Source organism: Metopolophium dirhodum, chromosome 1, assembly GCF_019925205.1.
Source record: "Metopolophium dirhodum isolate CAU chromosome 1, ASM1992520v1, whole genome shotgun sequence".
NCBI lineage: Eukaryota > Metazoa > Arthropoda > Insecta > Hemiptera > Aphididae > Metopolophium > Metopolophium dirhodum.
The window spans coordinates 45,549,444-45,571,973 of NC_083560.1; the positions used below are offsets into that span (position 1 = coordinate 45,549,444).

At 32.2% G+C, this 22,530-nt stretch overlaps 2 protein-coding genes across 2 annotated transcripts; one reads left to right on the forward strand and one right to left on the reverse strand.

Moving 5' to 3' along the window:
* Nucleotides 1–4,992: 4,992 nt before the first annotated feature.
* On the forward strand, nt 4,993–9,760 carry LOC132936118 (neurochondrin homolog). The gene is made up of 2 exons (XM_061002804.1): nt 4,993–6,741; nt 7,897–9,760. Exons 1-2 carry the CDS (start codon nt 5,797–5,799, stop codon nt 9,178–9,180), a joined length of 2,229 nt encoding a protein of 742 aa, XP_060858787.1. The 5' UTR covers nt 4,993–5,796; the 3' UTR covers nt 9,181–9,760.
* An 8-nt stretch (nt 9,761–9,768) lies between these two features.
* On the reverse strand, nt 9,769–21,958 carry LOC132936119 (sporozoite surface protein 2-like). The gene is made up of 3 exons (XM_061002806.1): nt 21,257–21,958; nt 14,528–15,533; nt 9,769–13,212 (listed from the first exon to the last, which is right to left on the reverse strand). The coding sequence occupies exons 1-3, from the start codon at nt 21,338–21,340 to the stop codon at nt 12,647–12,649; spliced, it is 1,656 nt and encodes a 551-aa protein (XP_060858789.1). The 5' UTR covers nt 21,341–21,958; the 3' UTR covers nt 9,769–12,646.
* Between the last annotated feature and the right edge of the window lie 572 nt (nt 21,959–22,530).

Below are 22,530 nucleotides of genomic sequence, written 5' to 3' on the forward strand. Positions count from 1 at the left end.
TTACTGAAAATACACCATTATTTCATTCACTGTTGGAATTGATTTCAACTTTATTTCAAACCATTATCTTTTGGATCGCTGACGGTCATGCAACAATATTTTAAAACTTGTGTAAAAAATCTTTTTACTCTCAAAATAATGTCAGGAATATTTTTCAGCACTACATAATATAGAATATACAAATATGATATAATAAATCAACAAAAATAATAAACTTTTCTTTATTTCTAAGTGTGTAATCAATATATTGTTTCTAATCATCTATAACTGAACACGTTTAAAAAAAGAAAAATATTTTTCATAATTTCATTGAAATATTTCAAGAACAGTGAAATTTTCAATTTTGAAATATTTCAAATTCAGAACCCTAATAATAACAGTACAAGTTGGTTGTTACAACTTTGTTCAGGTAAAGTTTCAAAAATTCCATACAACATTCGATGATATTAACTATAGTTTTAAAAATGTCCACACTCACATCGTATAGGTAGTTATTTTATTATAGGTCTATTCTTGGTGTATATTATTATTATAATTATGTGGTTATGACTTCGTCCAATGTTTTCTGGCCCGTGGACCGTAGTAGTGTGATACTAAACGCAATTTTATCAGGTTTTGTAGAGATTCTTTCACACAAATAATAATATTAGTGTTGTTAGATGATATTATTGTTCAAACAATTATATTTTAACTATATTAAAACAATAGAATATACATATTGTCTATCAAAACATAAATAATACTTGAGCTTTCGTAATTGTATGAAAACAATTTTATTACCTATATATTATCAGATTTGTAGGATTAAACTATAATTATTATTCAGTTAATGAAATTATTAGTTATTTTATAAATAAATACAAATTATTACAATAGAAGTTGCAATAAGAAAATGTATTAAAGTATTTAAACAGATGTCAGTTACCTGTTGTAAACCTTAACCGATAATAATTTATTAAAAAAGGCTAAACAATAAATTAATCAGCATAATAATATGTTAACGTATAAAATAATATAATTCATTACCTTAGTTAATTAGAATTGGAAATAATAAGTAAATGGAATTTGGTTTTAGAGTACAATTCCATCAATTACTTATTTTTTTTATAAAATAATGATAGAAATAATGGATGACACCGTTGGAATATCGTTTCGTTATTTATTTTTTTAGCTTGTGAATAATATTTATTTTTTTTATTTTGTTCGGTAAATGTGTATAGCACTTTGCGACATTAAAATTATTTATAACTTTTGAATTTAATTATAACTTGCGTTCACGTGTCACATATTACACAATATATACTTGGATACTCGTACGCTGTACCTACAGGGTTGGGGAGTTGTTTTTTATATACACACACACGCACACACACACACACACACACACACACGACACACCCGTACATACTATGTACATAATATTTTATTATAATATACAAGTAAGGTATCTACATACACAATATTATAATAATATTAAATTGTTTCAATTTCAAATTTATACGTCATAAGTGTATTATTATTTTTTTTTTTGTGGGCGAAATAATGATTAAAGAGTTAAAACGATAGTAGTAATTTCGTCAAGACAACATTTGCTGTATTTTTAGATTTATTTATGTTTCCATTAAATGGACCTCGTAATCGTCAAAGAAACCTTGTCCCGTTTTTGCGGGTTTACGCTAAAATATTATAATGTCCAGCTCTTCTCATCTCCGCCGACCGCCGTGTAAGGTCTTTTGATGTGCATCACCACAATATGTGTCACACACACTCACACAAATTATAATAATATACTTCGTACAGTCTGGTATAGATACTCCTAATGAACTTAGTTATTTTTGATTACATTTGTTTTAATATTGGATAGTAACTATAATCTGAATATTAATTAACTTTAATAATATAAGTTTATTAGGCACCTGTGTTATAACAATATTATAACATTCAATTTTTATTTTTATACAGCGTAAGTGTGCAACTATAGCTATAAATAATACATTGACATTTTTAATTTTAATAATTAAGAGGACGCTAAGAGAGACGATAGCCATGCATTTTTTGTCTTATACACACGTACAACATGTACAATTTTTGTTCACTATAGTTTCAATAGTGTGCGCTGTTATTTACCAATTATCAAACTTTTAGGTAAGAACATTAACTGTGCTTCAGCGTCGTCGATTTTTTTTGATATTTTAATTTTCAAGCAATATATGGGTATAAGTATCACAAATCACAAATGCTCATATCTCCCTAATTCACTCTAATATCAAAATTAACAGCACATTGTTGAAACTATAGTGAACGAAAATTTGCTATATCGTACGTTTGCAAGACGGAGACAACAAACACATGAATAGCATCCTCTTAAATTATACTAAATTCAATTCAGTTTTACTCGTATGATAACGAAAATGTACCTAATAATCAGTTATAATTTTTAATACTACCGAATAGGCACTTGTATATATCATATAGGAATAATCTACTTCGACAACGAATAATCGAATAAACTTTTAAGCTAAGCGTTATACATTTAAAAGAAACACACATGGTAATTATTTTTAATAATATAAATACAAGTAAATTAGGTAGAATAAGTACCTATGTTACATAAATACCTATGTTATATAAATATATCAATGATAGGTAGGTACATACCCTACCTAACCTAACGTCCTAACCTACCTATTATATTATAAATTCAACCTAAGTTTTTGGATGAGAATATAAGATTGATATTATGATTCAATAAGGGATTTATGGCCTGGCCCTTGCAGTTTTAAATTAAAACAAATTCCACCTACCTATTAAACAAAAAATTAAATTCATCACTCAGATTTATTAGATCTGTATAAAATGTATTTACTAAATATTAAAAGCCACCAACTTTTTTTTGTAAATAAAATATATTTAACTAAACTTTACAGAAATAATAAATTTGAATTTATTGTTTTCAACAATCTAAAAAAAAAGTAAGTAGTTACTTTTAGAACTATGTATATTTTAATAATTATATATAATATTATCAGTTTATAACATATATCCTTTACATATACAATACACGCAATTTAAATTCAATTTTTGATAGGAATATCATCATTTAAAATGTTATATTAAAAGTTAAGACATATTACACTCATTTAACAACGAATTTTAAGAACGTTTTCAAACCATATATACCTATACGTATAAATGGTACAATCGTTAATCATACAATGTTTTTTTTAATTTATAAGAATAATTTGTATTTGTGGAGACCATTGCCTAAAAGTCTAAAACCCAACCAACTGCAACATCAACTAGCTGTTGTGAAACATATTGTGGTTATCTGTATGATATGTATCTGTCATTCTGTCATCGTTAAAAATGTATAATATTATGATTGAATTTATTGTAGCTATATTGATTCAGCGCACTATATAGCATTATATTGTTTTATTTTCTCTCTCTGAATCACTCGTAACATGGGAAAATGGCGTTCAACAGAATAACATCGCTTGCGTTTTTAACATTTAATATTAGAGTAAATGTTAGCTAGGTAGGTGAATCGTGATTATCGACCTATTACTAAACTTAGAGTTCGGAATATAGATAATCTACGTTTATATACGTTGGCCATAACAATTCGTACGCAAATAATGAGGACCTATAGGTAAAATATTAAAAGTTAAAAACGGTCATTAAATTGCATAAAAATAAAAATATCGTAAAAAGGCCAACCGCCAACGTATAAACACAAATAATATGCTCAACTTTAAGTTTGACAATAATGATAAATTCATTATAAAATTAAAGGTTAACGCTATTAGCTAACCTGCTAACAATTAACAACACAATAGATTGTTCTGCTGGTGTCAGTTGTTATTCTAACATTTATTTAAATTAACGCAATTACTTATTAAAAATAATTTATTTATGACCGAACCTAGGGGCTAGGGATAATCGGGAAAAATCAAAAATCAGTTAAATTTATTTTTGATTCGCATAGTTTTCGATAGGTGGGTAGGTAATAAACTAATAAATAATAATCAACAATATTACCTATTTAAGATCCCTGGAATTAAAAGGTAGAACTTCAATCGTATTAAAATACGGCCGTTGTACCTCGCCATTCTCCTTATATGGCGTATAATACTTTTACATTTTGACATTTTGTATTTTTAATGTATAATGATATTATATAGCATTAATAATATGCAATATCAATAACCATTGATCGGTATATTGTTATACCTATACGGCTATACAGGCATACAGCTATACAATTTATTTAGGTATAACGTATAGCATTTTACATTATACCATTACCGCCTACCGGGCATTACTAATTAGTACCTAATTACTAAGTATAGGTAGGTACTTATAAATTATAATAGTCGTTATGAACCTATTTTGTAATTAATCTAAAAAAAATGTATCATTAGAGTTCTAATTTTTAAATAAAATAGTAGTGAACCGTGATAAAAATAATGTTGGATTCGTGATATTGTAATATTATAGTATTATACTCATACAAGTATAAATATTTTTTTTTAATTTTAAATTATTGTTTAAAATTACCTACCCACAAACCTATCGATAAAATGCGGCGTAAAAATCTTGTAAGAAGTAAAAAATTGTTAAGCCTCGAGTCCATACAGTTATTCTAAATAAAGAGTGTTTGTTGCCAAACATTTGTCGAACCTCCTCCTCTGAGGAAAAAAATTAAAATCGGGTTTATGCTCTAGTCGAGGCTGGCCGGAGTTTCGTTTATACAGGTAAGTTAGGCCTAACGTTATAAGAATAATAATATACCTAACTCACATTTCAATATTATAAATCTTTACCGTTCTTACCTATCTATAATCTATAGTTGGGTGAGCGCTGGTATCACGGGGGTACGTCGTCGGATCTCGGTTCGGTATTACAGTACGTCCGCCGCCGGCGCGCCGCTCGAGATAACAGCCGAGCGGTGATAACTCGCTGATAAGTGATAACGGCGTTGTTATCAGTGTTTTGTGTCGCGGACGATACGGACGCACGTGCCGCATGCCGGTCTCCGCCGTGCATCACAACAATATCATAATAATATTATTATTACAGGTGCACGTCCGGCAGCGGCCTGCAGACGGTGTCCTGGACCAGACGCGTTTTCCGTGAAAATAATAAATAAATATTGTAATATTCGGTCGGTCTCGGTTGCAAGACGCCCGGCACCCGAGACACCGACGACGATCAACAACGTCGTTGGCCGGAGCTCAAGTACGGCTCCGTATAATGACGGCGATAATAATAACGACGCGTATTGCACGTGCCGGCCGTAGTTCTCGCGCGATTCACAAGTGTTCGGTCGTTTGGCCGCCGGCCATTTCGTCGTGAGATCCGCAGCACATTTATTTTTTTTTACTGTCGTTAAATTTTTTTTTTCCCCCGTTCCGTCTTAAAACCGCCGCGCCCCCCCCCCGATCGGATCCGAGAGAAACAGCCGCCGCCGCCGCCGCCGTCTTACAATATTATTATTAGCTGTTGTGTAATATTCTCCGACAACTGGCACGAGTCCCAGTGGCATAGCTCTGCAGTGCCGTCGTCGAGCGGTGGTAAACTTCCTAAGCGCTAAATATAGAAGTCGACTGAACGGAGCGCCGCACAGAAGACTCATCGTTCGCCCGCTTCGGAAATTCAATACAATCGTCGCCGTCTCCCGTGTATGTGTGTGTGTGCGTGCGTTTTAGAGTGCCTTCGATTTAATACCTAAGTAATAATATTGTGTACAATTTGTTCGTTTGTTCGTTTGAATTTCATTCTCTTCGAAAGAAGATGAGCGACGAAGTGCTGGACTCGGTTAAGAAATGCGTGGGCGTCATAAAAGGCGCGAAGACGGACACGGAGAAATTCGCAGCGCTGTTCATGGTCACCAAGACAGTGAAGGCCGAGAAATGCAACCCTCGCTCCAAACTCGCCCTGTTCGAAGCCATCGAGTTCAAATTCATCAAACGTCTGTTGCTCAGCGACGACGTGCCGGCCGGCTGTCCACCGTTCGTCTACAAGTCCGTGGCGATGAGCATACTCACAGCGCTGTGCAACGTCCGAGAGGTTGCCACGCATCAAGAAATATTACAGAACGTTGACGTGTTCCTAGATATCGTGCTCAGCGAAGGTGATGAAGACGAAGACGAAGCGGACGAGGATAATCTCATGCTGGTCAACGAAGCTTACAAGTGTTTGAATTTTATTGTCACGTTTGAACAGGGCTTAAAAGCACTATTTGATGTCGACACAGTAGGAAAAATGTGTAAGGTATATTCACAAAAAAGTTTTCAGACAGACGAAGCATTATCGCTGCTTGTGACCATTGTTGAGAAGTTTGGTCCACCGTCCTGGGAAAATAATGTCCAAAACTTTAACACACTGATGAACATCTTAGCAGTAGATTTTGAAACCGATCACAGTGACAGAAAATTTAAATTATGTTCAATACTTTCACCTTTATTAGGCAATTGCCCAGTAGAAATTGTACAAAATACTTGCGATAATGAAATATGGCCAACAAAATTATTCTTAGGACTGCGAGACATATTGACTAGTAAGCTTGTTAAAGCACAACGAGATCCAGCAATCAAGTTAGCATCGCAAATGCTTACTACATTTGGTGCCGAATGGTCACTACAAGATGAAGCGAAACCAAAAGCATTTTTCTTGATGTTAATACATTTGGCTTCAATTGAAATACGTATGCATTTGGAAGATAAAAAATTTGAACAGGTACTTACTACCCATTACCTATTTTATGTATATTTTTATTTACATTTTAACTATGAATTGTTAGGTAGGTACATAATTGCATTCATAATTATTACATTTTAGTTTAAAAAAAGTTAATTTGGTTTCTAAAATGTATGAAATGCTTGTAAATATTGTGGGTACACTACCTACTTATTTATGTACAATAATATTTTAATCAATTGAAATTCTCCAACTAATTGATGATAGGTATCTTAATATGAATTATTTATTAATTATAAAATTAATTATATTGAATTATTTAATAACATACCTAATATTATGAGTCTAATTATAACAAATGATAGAGATTTTCTGTAAAATAACTCCAAAGTGTTACGCTAAGTGTTTTTTAGTTAGAATTACTAGAAACCCACTATGATCGCTTAAAATTTTTTGTTGGATCTATTCCAATAAAGTATTGATGTAGTGTAAAATATTATTTTTTCTCAACAATTATTGAAAAAAAAATATTGATAATTATTAATTAGGTATAAAGTATAGTTTAAAGGAAAACATCTCGGAAAATATTAATTTATTGTGCGAATCATAAATTAAATAATTTTTGTTAATTTGTCTTATTTATTAAGCTTACCTAATAATTGTGTATGCATTAATTGTTTATCTTAACTAGGTACCTATAAATAAAAATAATAATTTATCAATACATTTTCAACCATACTCAAATATTATTTGGTTTGCAATTTCTATTACCTATAAAATAATTTATACTTACCTATATTAATATTTTTTGTCTGTTCCTGCCTTATTTATAAAATTATAAAAAAACTGAAGTTTGGGTAAAGTTCAGTATGGCCTGCAATTTAATATAAGATTTTGTGAATTCATTTTATTAGATCTTCTAAGTGTTTAACATGTTTTTAAGTAGTAACCGTCATCCATGGACTATACCATAATACTATATCATTTTTATTGATAGATTGTTATAGATTTTAAACACTGTTTACTCGCTATTTAAAAATGCAATATTTTAGATAGGTGCCTATCATATTTAAAGTTTCAACTATATAAATTGAGATTTGTTTGTTGTATATCCAATTAATTGTAATTAATAATAAATGAATAGGGGGAAACTTACAAAATATTTTAATTAATTAATTTTGGTTTTTTTTCTAGGTATTGGTTGCAGAAAATTTACTTGGTTCATGTTTCACAATTCTAGAAATATCAATTGCGTTTATATCAGCAGACACTTTAGATTTAGAACAAAAAGAAAAACAACAAACATATACAGCACTAAAAGGAGCATTTTCTGCTGTATTAAACGTATTAAAAACATTGTCTGTATCTAAGAAACCCTTAGAAACCAAAGAGAAATGTTTTGTATGTTTGATGCTCATGTCACTCTCTGCGTGGTTAACACAAGAAACATCTGCAATGAAACCTGCCGTGAACAATATTTTGCCATTTGCCTTACAGATTGCCAATGAATCATTCTTTGCATATCGTGCACGTTATATATCAGAAAATGTCAAATCTGAAGATAAGCCAGTAACATATGACCCTTTGAGTTCTGTGGACGTATTGAGAGCATTTTTACCAGCTTTATGTCACATAACAGTGGATGACAAGGGTCGTGCTGTACTATTAAAAATTAAACAAGAAGAGGTATTACAAGAATGTTTGGCATTTCATTGGTCAATTGCACATTATAAAAAACCATTGATACCAAAATCTGAAAGAAGTAAACCCAGAGGACCAGAACCCGAAATACCAGCCGAACGTCTAAGAAAAATGGCTGACTCTAGAGGGGCAATTATTAGTATATGTAATACATTCATGAATATCTGTGTACTAGAAGTAGATCATGTGAAAGACAGTCCATTGTTTTTTACCCTTATGAAATTTGTGTTTGATAATCTACCCGAATTAAAAAACAATCATGAAAACCTTGTTGTGTATGGCAACATGGCTGTTTTAGGTTTATTGCTGCTGAAATTAAAGACTGCCTACATTAAGAAAAACGACTTCTCAATTTGCCGTTACATACAGGCAACCATTCGATTTTTGTGGGATGCGTATACAGTTGATGAGAATAGCAACAATTCACGATTTGCATTAGGTCAGTTGGTTGTGACTATGACTTATAAAGAATCGTGGATTGAGTTGCAAGAGTTATGGTTTTTGGGCATGCAAAACCTTAGTGGCATCTTAACCCTTGTTCCGTGGATATCAGAATTTGCAATCGAAAGTGGTTGGGCAGAAGGCATTATAGACATGTTGGTGAAAATTAAACCAGGCTCACTTCCAACCAATGTAAAATATGCTTATGAAGATTTACTGTGTCGCCTTATTGATGCAAACAGTGATTTGATAGCCACACTCAAGAAAAAAGACGCTATTACAGCATGCCGGGGTCATAAATTCATGGAATTGGGTAAAAAATTATTTGGAGAATAATTTTATTACCATACCATTTGTATTTTATTTTCTATAGCATTTATACTTATAAACATTTTCATTTTATTGTGTACGAAAAACAATTATATATTGTAGTATTTGAATCAAAAAGTATATTAAATTAAGGACTAATATTATAGTTAAGGGACAAATATTTGAAAATACATTTTTAATTTTATGAAATATTATGAAATAGCAATTATTTTTTATTTGTGTGTATTAAATTAATGTCATAATATATGGCCTAAATATCACTTCAAACAAAATAATCTTAAATTAATTTTTATTTAAAAAAAAAAAATCAAGTTTCTTGATGAAAATATTTAGTATATAATATTTAGTTTATAATATTATTTTTTTGGTTAAAACGTTTGTAATGATTAATGACTGATATTCTGTTTTTGTTACTTCATTCGATTGGGCACAATTATATAAAACCAAATTGTATTTTTATGTTAGTACATACTGTGTTATCAGCAAATTGATAAAGCTGTACATACAAAATAACTGAATTTCTGTATTAAATCTAGTCATTTATAGTATTCTTACCAATTTTCAATTAAACCCATACACAATATTATATGTGGCTTATTTTTTATTTATTTAATACAATATTATAAATATGTAATTACTAATTGGGTATAATATTATAGATACATGCGTAGCATTGATGACTCCGTGTACTTGTGACATAAGTTTATAAAGTATAAAACAATGCAATCATAAATCAATTTTATTTATAGCGTTACCATTTATAGTGATTAGTGAACAATGGATTGAATGGTCATTAAACATAATAAATGTATTACAATTTTTATCGCATCAAAACGACTGTTACACAGATACATAATGATATTATCATATATTTAATAACAAAGTATTATAATATTAACAATTTTATTCACACTATTTGGTAATTGACATATTTTCGTTTTTTTTTTTTTTTATACATTAATACACTGTTTCTTAGCAACTTATTTTGAGAAATATACATTTATTTTGAACCTTATAATATATTATGCTTACACATGTTATATAAAATATTTTATTTTTTTTGAATTAAAAACAACTTGATACACAAACAATCTAAATCAAGGTATAGCAAGTCAAGACAATACTGTTTCTTTTTAATCGCTTATTATTTTGCACATAATTTTGTTAGGTTTAAGACAGTTAAGTATACAAATATGAAATATACACATCTCAAATTCACAAAATTCACAGTTCATAAATTGGTGTATCAATTATTTATTATTTATTCATTTTTTTAACTATTTTTTTTATTGCCTTTATTAATATCAACGTAAAGGCACATATAATAATATAATATTATGTATTGTGTAATCTTTATAAACAAAGGTATTAAGCGTATATCTCATTTAAGTGCACGAGTCTTGTGATAAGTTAAACGTTATATTTATAATGTGCAAGTATATGGTTTTTTTAAAAATATATTTTGAAAAATAACTGAAACTCAAAATTCATTAGGTATTTGAATTGTGGAATGTTTATAGTTTCATAACGTGTTATTTTTCTTTTGTACTTATTTTTTCTTGCATTTCCTTATAAAAGGAGCTGCTCATACTTCTACAATTTTAAGGAAACTTATAAATATTAATTGGAAATTTTATTTACTTAGTAAGTAGGTACTTCAAAGTAATAAAGTAGGTATATCATTTATATGACTGATTTCCATTTGTATATTTCCAAATTCCACTAGTATATTTCTAAACTACCACAAAATATCTATTTAAAAAATGTAAATGTACTACATTTTTTGATTTAACTAAATCAATCTGGGTTAGGCAGTTAGTTGTAGTTAGTTTAAAAAAGAATAAACCAACTTTTGAATTCACAAGCTTGATAGCTAATTTTAAAGCATTGCGTAGACATGGAAAAACAGTCAGAAAAATCAAAATATAAAATATTTTTATATTTTTATTCGGTTTATTTGCATTTTGTTTTTCTAAGACCTTACACTGTCGGTGAACATGACTGCACTCAACACGACCTATAATATTGCACAGGAATTGGTGTATGAAGTTGACCAGGTAGGTACAGTATACACTAAACTGTAATATAAATTGTATATTTTATGGTTGCCAGATTAACAATTATTATTATTATTATACTCTGCGTCTCTGCTACTCCCTTCTAAAATCTAATTAATCACAGTGCAATTAAAATGTGCTCCCAAAGTTCTATTATGTTTTCAAATTAAAAATTGTAATTATTATTTACTATGAATAAATATATTTAATACACACCATACCATCTATACTTTATACTTATAGTTACATATTTTGTGTATCATATTATAAACACTAATAAAAGTAATAATACTTAGGCACATGGTACCCACATCATTATTGTGTTCATGATTAAAATTAACTCAAGCTGAACGTGCAGCTAATTCATAAAAAGGGTTCTTTTATTTCATAATTTAATGAAGGAAAAATAATTGCTTTTTACTAACGATTGAAAAAAACACTGTAAAAATTGTGGTACCTATTTAAATGAACATTAATAGTTTTGGAACAAAAAATACTATAGAGCCATAAGCTAGTTTATTAGTCTGTAGCATTGTTATCATAATGTGCCTTTTGTCTTTTTACATTTCTACAATGTTTTAATTTTATTTCGGACACAATTATATGTACATATAGTATCAACTTGTGCATGTTCTAAAATATAATAATAATAATAATAATAACAATAATTGAAACTACGCTATAAAGAACAGGTGCCAAATTGAATATTCTATAACGGCGAGGTGAAGTTTATGGTAAGTAATTATTAGGGCTGAGATTTTGATATAATAAATTATATGTAATTTTCTTGTATCTGGTGCTGTAAAACAGCTCCACAAGTGGAAAATGTGTTTTATGTGATTCTGGTTGTTTTCTTAAATTTTTATTTTGCATTGTTTGACAAATTTGACGGAATTAAAAACTTAAGGGAATCTTTGATGTATGTAATTAATTTTTCACAAATAATTATACAATTTATCGTTGTATTATAAGCCATAATATCGGTACTTAGCTACAGATACCTATAGGTACATATTATTATGCAACACTAGTCGACCGCCGTTCTCATGTCTACAAAATATGGTACGAAATAGGCAAAATACTACACTTATTGTACTGCCATCCAACCTATCTATATGCAGTACCTTTGTACTAATAATTTTTTTTTAAAAATACTTATTTAATTTATTTTGTTTTTTAGTTCCTAAGCTATAAGAAATTCATTTTTCAAATATATAGTTCCAAGTTAATATTTTTGCGTTTTGTTTAGGAAATTAAAATCCCAGCCCTCCTGGTAATAAATAATAATGCAAGTATACGTCTTATATTATAAAGTATAGTGACGTGAAGGCGAGTGAGAATATGCGGAGAGGATAATATTTTAAAAGGCTGAGGATAACGGTGGCTTGGGAACACTCGGCACCACGTGAGTGCCCTTAGCCCTGGACGTAGTGGACGATCGGCTGTGGGCTGCTGGTGGGGTTATTCACGCCATAGTTCGGCCCTGACCTCTGTGGCGGGTACTCATTTTGCGGAACGGTGCCCTGTGCGGAGGGCATTTGGCCGTTACCGTTGCCACCCGCGAACTGCCCTGACCCTTCGTGAGGCTGCATACCATAGCCCATGTGGGCGGATGGCAACTGATTAGGGTTGAAGCTGTAGCCCGGCGGCATGCTCAGCTGCGGCGTGTTATACCTGGCACCGGGATCGCCCACCTGCGGATTCCTGGAATCCGGAATCAAAATCCTTCGGCCGAAGTCTATGGCGGCATTGGTTCCTTTCAAGCCAATATCAAACACTTTATTCGCTCCCGACTGGCCTTGGTTGAATATTTTGGTGACCACTTCCCTCAACGCGTTGGTTAAGCCCTCCTTTACACCCTCGCCGTACTTACCCAGCTTGTCGACCGAGTTGAGAATCATGCCGATCGGCTTCTGCATTAAGTCCATCGGGGTTTCCGGCATCATATTAGTGAACAACTGCGCGGGATGCATCAGGTCTCCTGTAAACGACGAATGTGTAGTATGATAATATTATATCTTTCGCTAGACCTTCCTCTTTTTTCATTGTATCCTGTCTTGTTTGGTATAGAACAATAGTTATACAGAATACAGACTAAAGCTATTATGTTAAAATAATATAATAATCACGAATGTGATATGTCATTGGGCTCCGCAGTCCATTTAAATAAGTAAATACAATATTTTCGGTCGTACGCGTTGACTGCAGGGAACGACCCACGTCGATCATGGCTGACTTTAGGGCTTCGTTGAGGGGAGAGGTGCGTTAGCAGAGTTATTACTGTAATGTTTCTAAAAAACTATTCATGTAATATAATATAATATCTGATAACAGGTACATAATGTCTTATAAAATGTTTCAAGCAACACGGCATAAGGCGTTCCTGACAGTGTGATGTTTTTGGAACTTCTACGTAAGTACTAAAGGAACGTGTCAATGATTTTTGGGAACGTTATTTTTACGCAACTGGAACATTATTTTGCACAGTATACGTATATATACGTATCAAAAAAAAAATTCATTGAGCTTTCCTAGTATATTATTAGCCCACCATATTTTCACATCTCGAGCATTTGAATACCTTATTTTTATGTAGGAATCATTCAATATTTAAATTAATAATTTTCCATGATACTAATACAACAAAACGTATCCAATAATAATGCTCTTATTCAACAAAACATATTAAACTGTATAATTTATACATAATGGAAATTCTACTTTACTGTTTCAGTGGCAAATGGCCAATGTAGAGAGTGAACTCGTCCAAAAGGAACGGATTCCTGGATCCAAAGTTTAGCCAAGGGTGGGGACGATTATGGAGACCTTTTTTTCTTCCATGATCATAGTTTTAATTTGCTTCTTAGAAATATGTGATTTCGTCCAAACTGCTATGAATGTTTTGGTGTAATTCGAACACTATCTATACTTACACCATTTTTTCTGATTCTACTGAAAGATGGACAGTTTATTCTTCTGAATTTCATTAATTTTAAATCAAGATGAACACTAGAATTCATATTGTAATAACTATAATAGTAACAATTTATGTTTTTTTTAAAGGCTCTTGTTAATAAAGTTGTACCTATATGTTTGGCTTCACAATGATTATTTTATTTTATTTTTCTCACAAATCCTAAGAACGGCCCTATAGGAATGTTGGTCTACTTTATTCGGAAATCAGGATTGACCTTTGTCGACGAATTACTGCACAGAATATTATAATAGTGTTGTTCCTTGTACGTCACTGAAATTCTGTGGTCTAGATTATTGAAAAAACTATTGTTGGTACCTACCAAAGTTCATGTTTGAGAGCGACTGTCCTGGATAACCTGCAGGTGGATTGGTTGACACTGGAACTTCGTACATATTGTCAGCATTTCTATTGAAATAATATTGAGGCTGATATGGTCTCGGGATCTGTGACTGGATCTGTTGGCCCATTTGTGGCCCATGGGGTGACCCAGGGTAACGATTCTGTGGATATTGTATATGTGACGGAACCGACATCATATTTGGTCTCTGTTGTAAATTTTGTTCCGGGTATTTTTGTTGAAGGTTAACCATAGGGCCTTGCGCGTTATTCGTCGGTTCGTTAACATGTATGGGCAGTGGCCTCCATTGATTTTGGTCTGGTTGCGGGTTAGGGTTATGGTTAGGGTTAAGGTTAGGGTTAAGGTTAGTGTTAAGGTTAGGGTTATGGTTAGGGTTAGGGTTAGGGTTAGGGTTAGGGTTAGGGTTAAGGTTAGGGTTAGGGTTAAGGTTAGGGTTAAGGTTAGGGTTAGGGTTTTGGTTAGGGTTCGACTCAAATGGCGAGTTTAAGGGAAACTGTTGGTTTATTCCTTGAGATAAGTTATTTTCATCGAAGCTCGGCGCCAGTGATGGACCACCACCAGCCTGGGTAACGGGAACCATGGATGGACCACCAGAAAACGACGGTATTTGCACACCACCCAGCATATCCGATGGACCTCCGACATTGCTTGGTGTTTGTTGTAGTTGTGTTATTGGTATGGATCCGAAATCAGGATTAATTGATTGTCCAGGAAATCGATTTATGTTTGGTTGCATATCATTTCCATTATTATTCATTAGTGGACCTAATATTCCAAGTGGTTGTGATAGGTCTACTTGCTGATTTGATGGTTGTTGTGGCTGTGGTGGTGGTGGCAGTTGTGATGGTGGTAGTGGCTGTGGTTGCGGTGGTAGTTGTTGTGAAAGTTGTGTTGATGGTGTTTGCTGCTGTTGTTGTCGTGAAGGTTGAAATTGTTGTTGTTGTTCTCCTTCACAGTAAACATAATCCTAAAATATAACATTAATTATGTTACTAAAACAATTTCGAATTAAAATATTTCATTTCGATTATGTAGGTAAATATAGGTCGTGTTTCATAAACATGGACAGAATTGAAATTAGTAGTTTTTTTTTTGTCTGTTTTCATGACAGAAATGATTTTATTTTTATTGTTTTACGCAATTCTTCCAATTTTATATTTTAAATGATTTACGAGATTTGTAGTATTGTGTAAATCTTCCCAGGTATGCTGCTTCTTAATGTCGAGCAACACATTTTGGTACCTACCATCCAAATATCCAATAAAATATAATAACTGTAAAAACCTAGTACATGTAATAACTAAGCAATATAAAATAGTAATAATTTATTATTATAAGATAACATTATTATAAAATATACTTTTAGTTTAAAATTTTAAAATTAGAATCTCTAAAAACACACAGAAATGTTACTAATATATGCAGTAATAGCACTTTTCTTATTAAATTAAATAATGACGAGATTCGAGATTTATTTTTACTTGAACAGATTAATTTTAAAACGAATACTCATAACTTTCGCAATATTAATTTATTTTACACTCTGCATTTTTCTCAGACACATGTTAAATGACCCCCTTAGTATTTTGATATCTTCTGGAAACAACAATTCAAGTAATCATTAAGCTAATGCCTAATATACACACTAGACAAGTTAGATATTATTTATACTTTATTTAATATTAATTTTGTATTTTATAATTATTTCTACTGTTTTTCGCATTTTTTAGATTAAAAATATATATATTTAATAATTTGTACTATTGTTTTTATTTAATTTATATTATTTAAGAATTTGTTAATTATTGTTGTGTTATTACTGTTATTTCGTGTCACGAACACAATTTTAATACAAATTGCTCAGCGTTGTACTCTCCGTAAAGAATTATCACTTCAATAAATAATGATTGCATTACATTATTTGTAAATACGTTACGAAGCTTTCACCCCATAGGTGTGGTCAGACTTTTACAGCAAGCGTTGCTGAAACGAGTGAAACCTGAAATAGTCCAGAAAAGTCTTCAAAATAATTTAAAAATAACCGTAAATAAGCCCATTGGTGGTTTACGATATTCGTTTTGTAATAAATCTAAATTTAAAAATGCGTTTTTAAATAATTTTTAAAAACGGAACAAAGTATTAAATGGCGGCGATCGTGCGATGTACAACTTCAAGGAGCCACGGGAATTAAACAATTATTGTATTTCCCTTGAGTTAATATCATCGGCACATTGACTTACATGTGATGAATATAGCGTAAAATTTTTATTTTGAAACGTTGTACAGTGAAATATTTAATATTATTATTATTATTATTATTATTATTGTAAAACACCATAATGGACGTGTACTGCAGAGAACAAAATATAGGTACGAACAATTGTATATTATCCCTAAACTATTTTTAATATTTAATAAATTCCCTTGGTGAACGAGAACGTTAACGTTCCTAAAAACAAATCGAATTCAACAGTACCTAGTCAGGGCCCCCAATGGTGGAAGGGGGTGGTCAGACCTGGCGTACAGGCTATTTTAGAGGCCCATTTTAATAATGAATTTGAAATTTTTGGAATTTTGGTAGGTATACTTATTTTATGATATAAATGAATAATATAATATATTATTTAAGGAATTTTGTGATATTAAATTGTGGCTTAACCATTGATTACCTAATAGTCGTGTATGGGTCACCCGTATCGCTTGTATTGGGTTGTATTTTATTGGGACTTTTGTATAGAGCCCGCAATAACTTTTAGAACAGCCGTACAGGGCCCAAAATATGATTGAGGGGGGGGGGGGGGGCTGACAGTAGTCAAAAAACAGGAATACAAAAAAAATATTTTTTTTTTTTTTATTAGATTTTAAGGCTTTGACGACTGAGGTCATTAGCCTGTAAGGTTGGTAGGGTTGGTGCAGTAGGGTTGGGACTGTTGGTACGGTCGGTTAAGAACACGTGTATGTGTGACAAGGTTTTTGCGCACAACGAAACCGGATGGTCACCCATCCGAGAACTAGTGGCAGCGGCCCTTGCTTACTCTTAATCACGTCGCGTGATTGATTTCAGCCACTGCGCCGCGCCGATTCACAATATATTTTTTATACAACCTATTTACTTGTAAATGTATAAATTGCATGTTCTCAAATAAATTATTAAAAAAAAAAAGTGTGAAAGTGGGTACCGCTCTGCTGTACATTAAGTTGTCGAGTGGTTCACTGTAATGGATGTGTTAAATTTAGAATTAAGTTATTTATCCATTGCATATCAGTTGTATACGAAAAAAAGATTCTGAGCGCATTTAGTCCGTCGGCGGTCAGCCTATATTGTATTAATAATATATCACATTATCAAGTATATTTCACGATGATATTATTATATTTTATGATATTGCAAATAAGACTGTCGAAAGCTGATCGTTTTTTAGAATACAAACACTATAGGAAGCCATAGTTTTCCAAACTGCGGATATTTTTGTCTTAACTATTGCAATCGTATCTTTGGAAAAACGCATGCATTCACTGTCTGTCGGTTACTAATAATTTAGCTATTTAGCTAAACGTGCCATTCCCTCTAAAATATATTATTCTCTTTCTTTTTTTGTAATGGGCGATTTTACTCTAAGATTACTTAAAAACAGATTCTGCGCAAATGCGTTTTGTCTATGTTGCGCGTGGGTCAGAGAGAGAAAACAAATGGTGCGCTCCTCTTAATTTAAATTTTTAACTCGTAAAACCAAGCCTATTATACATCAGCACTATATATCACGGTCGGGGTCTTCTTTGTGAGAACTACTGAATAATATTCTATTATCTAGAGCTGGACATTGATTTCGAAAATTTGCTCGTCATGAGGTCGAATAGATATCCAATGTTTTATTATATAATAATATATGGGGCCCATCATAGTGTATTCCCAGGAGGTACCTGTGCATAAATGAGACGTGCCCGCTGGAGGAGCTATTGGCAGCCGCGGTGGAAATACAACAACAACAATAACAACGACAACAATGATTATAATAATACGAACAGTACCTAATGATAATAAACAATGATAAAACGATATTATTGTTATTGTCGTGCAGCGATGAGTATAAAAGCGCATTCACAGCTACGTCGTGTCCTGTCGTGTCGATCAAATCGCATTGTGATTGGACGTTACAATTTTGGTATATATCATGGCTAATAACTATGAGGCTAGGCATTATTTGAGTGTTTTTTTCCTCGAGCCCAAATTGATCGGTTGTCTGATATGTCCACGATTTCGATTATTCTCGTTTAGATAAAACAAATTTTTTTTGTATATTTTTGAATTTTGTTACTGTCCATAATGCATATTACTATATAATTGTATAGCTCGATTTTTGAAAATATTATTACATAACTATTGAGTTATCTGTCAAACTGTCGTAAATTTATCATCTAAATATCTAATCTTATGATGACCTCCTATACATTACTTTTGGTGTTCAATAGTACGACAAGTTTTAGTCAATATATAAATCGATTCTTCGTTCTTATCACGCCAGTCATTTGTGTTTAAAAATTTTAAAGAACATAATATTATTATCATTAGGTGCAGCAATATTCGACGTAAAATACATATCAAATGTTATGTAGAAAAAAAAATTGTTTTCGCGTGTTTTGGTAAATAAAATGCATATTTTAAAACAGTCTATTGATTATAAATCCTAGCCCTAAACTAATGAGGCGGTTTGGCGAATTTTTAAAAAATGTAATTTGTTTGGGTAATTTTGCATGATTTGTTTGGGCGAGAGATCTTAAAACATTGTAATGTGTTTGAGCGATATTTTTTAATATTCTGGGATGCTGTATTTTATAACCCATTTTCTCTCTCATTTTGACAGACTTGGGTTGTCCACGAATTCCACGGGTATTATTAAAAGTGGACTGTTTTTTTGTGTGTGTGTGTGTGATTAAATATTGAAAATCAAGTTAAAATATTATTAAAATAAAAATAATAATATGTAAGTTAAGTATAAGTGTGTGTAATTAAAAATTAAAATTATGTGCTATAATATTTACATTGATATAAAATTCCCTATAGATTTTATATAATATTTTTATCTTAATCTTTCCAAACTTACAATTTTAACTTTTATATTGTATCATACTCGCTCAAACAAATTATAAGAAACTCGCCCAAACACATTATACTTTTATTATGTGGGTAAAAACTAAAAAGGTAATTCGCCCAAATTCATGACGCCCGACTAATGACTGAGTGGCAACCGAGTATACCGAGAATATCGACTACTGCTCAACACTTGAACCAATACTGTTACCAGATGTGACCACCATACAGTTATCGCTCGCCCTCGCACTATACACGAAACACACGACGTGGCCCGTGTTATTATACCGATGACCTGGTTAGCGAAGATCGCGACGAGCAGCCAGAGGACGGTCGCGGCGGCGAGTCGGCCGGAAGCGTTTTTCCCGTCGGCCGGAAGCGTTTTTCCCGTCGGCCGGAAGCGTTTTTCCCGTCGACGGCCATTGTCGTCGTCGTGTGGTGATAATGACGCGATCAGACGGAAACATCATTACATAATTATTGAGTTATCTGTCAAATTGTCGTAAATTTATCATCTAAATATCTAATAATACGATGACCTATACATTACATTTGTTTTTCAATAGTACGACAAGTTTTAATCGATATATAAATCGATTCTTCGTTCCTATCACACCAGTCATTTGCGTTTAAAAATTTGAAAGAACATGATATTATTATCATTAGGTACAGCCAAGGCTGGGCAAGTTAATGATTTTTTTAACTCAGTTAAGTTAAGTTAATATGCACCAATAACAAAAAGTTAAAAGTTAAAAGTTAATTTAACTATAGGTTAACTCAGTTAAGTTAAAAGTTAATACACACTTTTTGTTACCTTTTTATTAAGTTAAAGAAAAATTTATTTGTTTATAAAACGCTAGCGTACTCAATTTTTTGCAACCCAAAACTAAATTATAGGATATAGTGTTTATACTTCATACAGTACTTGCATATAAGTTAGATTCGAATGATTTTAATTTTTAACTTTAAACAATTTACGATACATTAATTTTTTTGAAATGAAAACGAAATAGACTGAAATAGTGAAATATAATGAAATTCAAAACAAAATAAATTAACTTAACTTACTTCTTAAAACGAAAAATTAACTCGTTAATTTCAACTTAATTAGGAAAGAAATTTAGTAAGTTAACAGTTAAGTTAATGAAAAGCCAAAAGTAACTAGTTAAGTTAAAAAGTTTAAATTAAATTAACTTTTTAACTCGTTAATGCCCAGCCTTGGGTATAGCAATATTCGATGTTAACAACTATTATAATTAATAATTATTAATCAGTATACCTAGTTTCTATTTCAATAAGTTTCTGATTTTTATGTAAAATATATATTAAATATTATGTAAAAATAAAAATAATAAATGTTTTAACGTAAAAAAAATTTTAATATTTATTTAAATTTTTAATAGGTATTTTAAAACAGTCTATTGTTTATAAATCCTAGCCCTGGACTGATGACCTAGTGGCAACCGCCGAGTATACCGAGAATATCGACTTCGGCTCGACTTTTAAACCATTACACGGCTACCAGATGTGACCATCATACACAGCTCGCCCTCGCACCATATACACGAAACACACAACGTGGTTCGCGTTATTATACCGACCTGGTTAGCGAAGATCGCGACGAGCAGCCAGAGGACGGTCGCGGCGGCGAGCCGGCCGGAAGCGTTTTTCCCGTCGACGGCCATTGGTCGTCGTGCGGTGATAAGATGACGCGATCAGACGGAAGTAGAATAGAAAAAAATGACCCGGAACCGAAATGACAGGCTAGCAAATGATATCAATATTATCGCGACACGTATTGTCGGCGACTCGGTGTATATCGTTTTTATATAGGTGCGCGAGCTTTGGTCGTCGGTGATATATGACGTGTGTATACGATGTTTTGTTGGATCGGATCTTTTGTGTTCGCCGAACAGATGTGACAGGCCGAGGGGCGCGTGTTTGCTAGGTGTTTTTTTTTTTTGTTAACGACACAAAAAACAATGACGATAATAATATAATATCGTGCACGATTCGCGACGTCGTTATATCATATGACGCGTGTGGGATCCGAACGAATTATAAAAAAAATATTATTCCATTTGATGATACGTATAATATTATACTCAGACTCGAGACCGGATCGTTGTCGCGAGTAATTTACACACTATCATATTATATCATAACGTCTCAATCGCACGTCTGCAGATGGGGACGAGACGGTCGATGACTGTCCGGAGACGAGACGGACACACAGAGAGAGAGAGAGAGAGAGACAGAGATAGAGCCGAGAGAGATGATTTTTTTTTCGTTTCGTTCGACGATTCCGCGGACGACTGTCGGTTGACACATAATATAATAGTGTCGGTCGTGTGCAACCTGTTGGCAAAAATAAACACAACTCGATTTGCCCGTCCGAAGTTGTGTCGCGGGCTGTGTGTGTTGACGCTAAGTACACACACCGACCGAGTGTATAGCAATCGTTGTACTTGCCATTATTATTATTATTATTATTATTATTATTATGACGATGGAAATTTGACAGGTGTCACGTATACCGGCGAGCGGTGCGCGGTTACCGGCTTGTTCATAATTTCGCCGATAATATTATACGGTACATATAAGTTTATAATATAATATGTAATATGTTGTGGTAAAATAATGAATAAATAAATACACGAAAATACCTATACTACGACACAATATTGTTGTATAGGTACCTATACACGTATAAACAACCGTCGACGTTTTTCCGAACTTTGTCGGGAAAAAAAAGACAATATAATGTAAACGCCACTTGCCGCGCCACCCAATTATAATAATTATGCCTAGTTTTTCTATTTTTGCCGCATCGGCATTTTTAAAAGGTAATTTTCTTTTTTATGAACGTTTTGTT

Coding starts and splice junctions, on each gene's coding strand:
- LOC132936118 (XM_061002804.1), top strand. CDS start 5,797: ATGAGCGACGAAGTGCTGGACTCGGTTAAGAAATGCGTGGGCGTCATA. Junction 6,742..7,896: donor AAGATAAAAAATTTGAACAG/GTACTTACTACC, acceptor TTTTTTTTCTAG/GTATTGGTTGCAGAAAATTT.
- LOC132936119 (XM_061002806.1), bottom strand. CDS start 21,340: ATGGCCGTCGACGGGAAAAACGCTTCCGGCCGGCTCGCCGCCGCGACC. Junction 15,534..21,256: donor TCGCGATCTTCGCTAACCAG/GTCGGTATAATA, acceptor GTTATATTTTAG/GATTATGTTTACTGTGAAGG. Junction 13,213..14,527: donor GCTCTCAAACATGAACTTTG/GTAGGTACCAAC, acceptor CGTCGTTTACAG/GAGACCTGATGCATCCCGCG.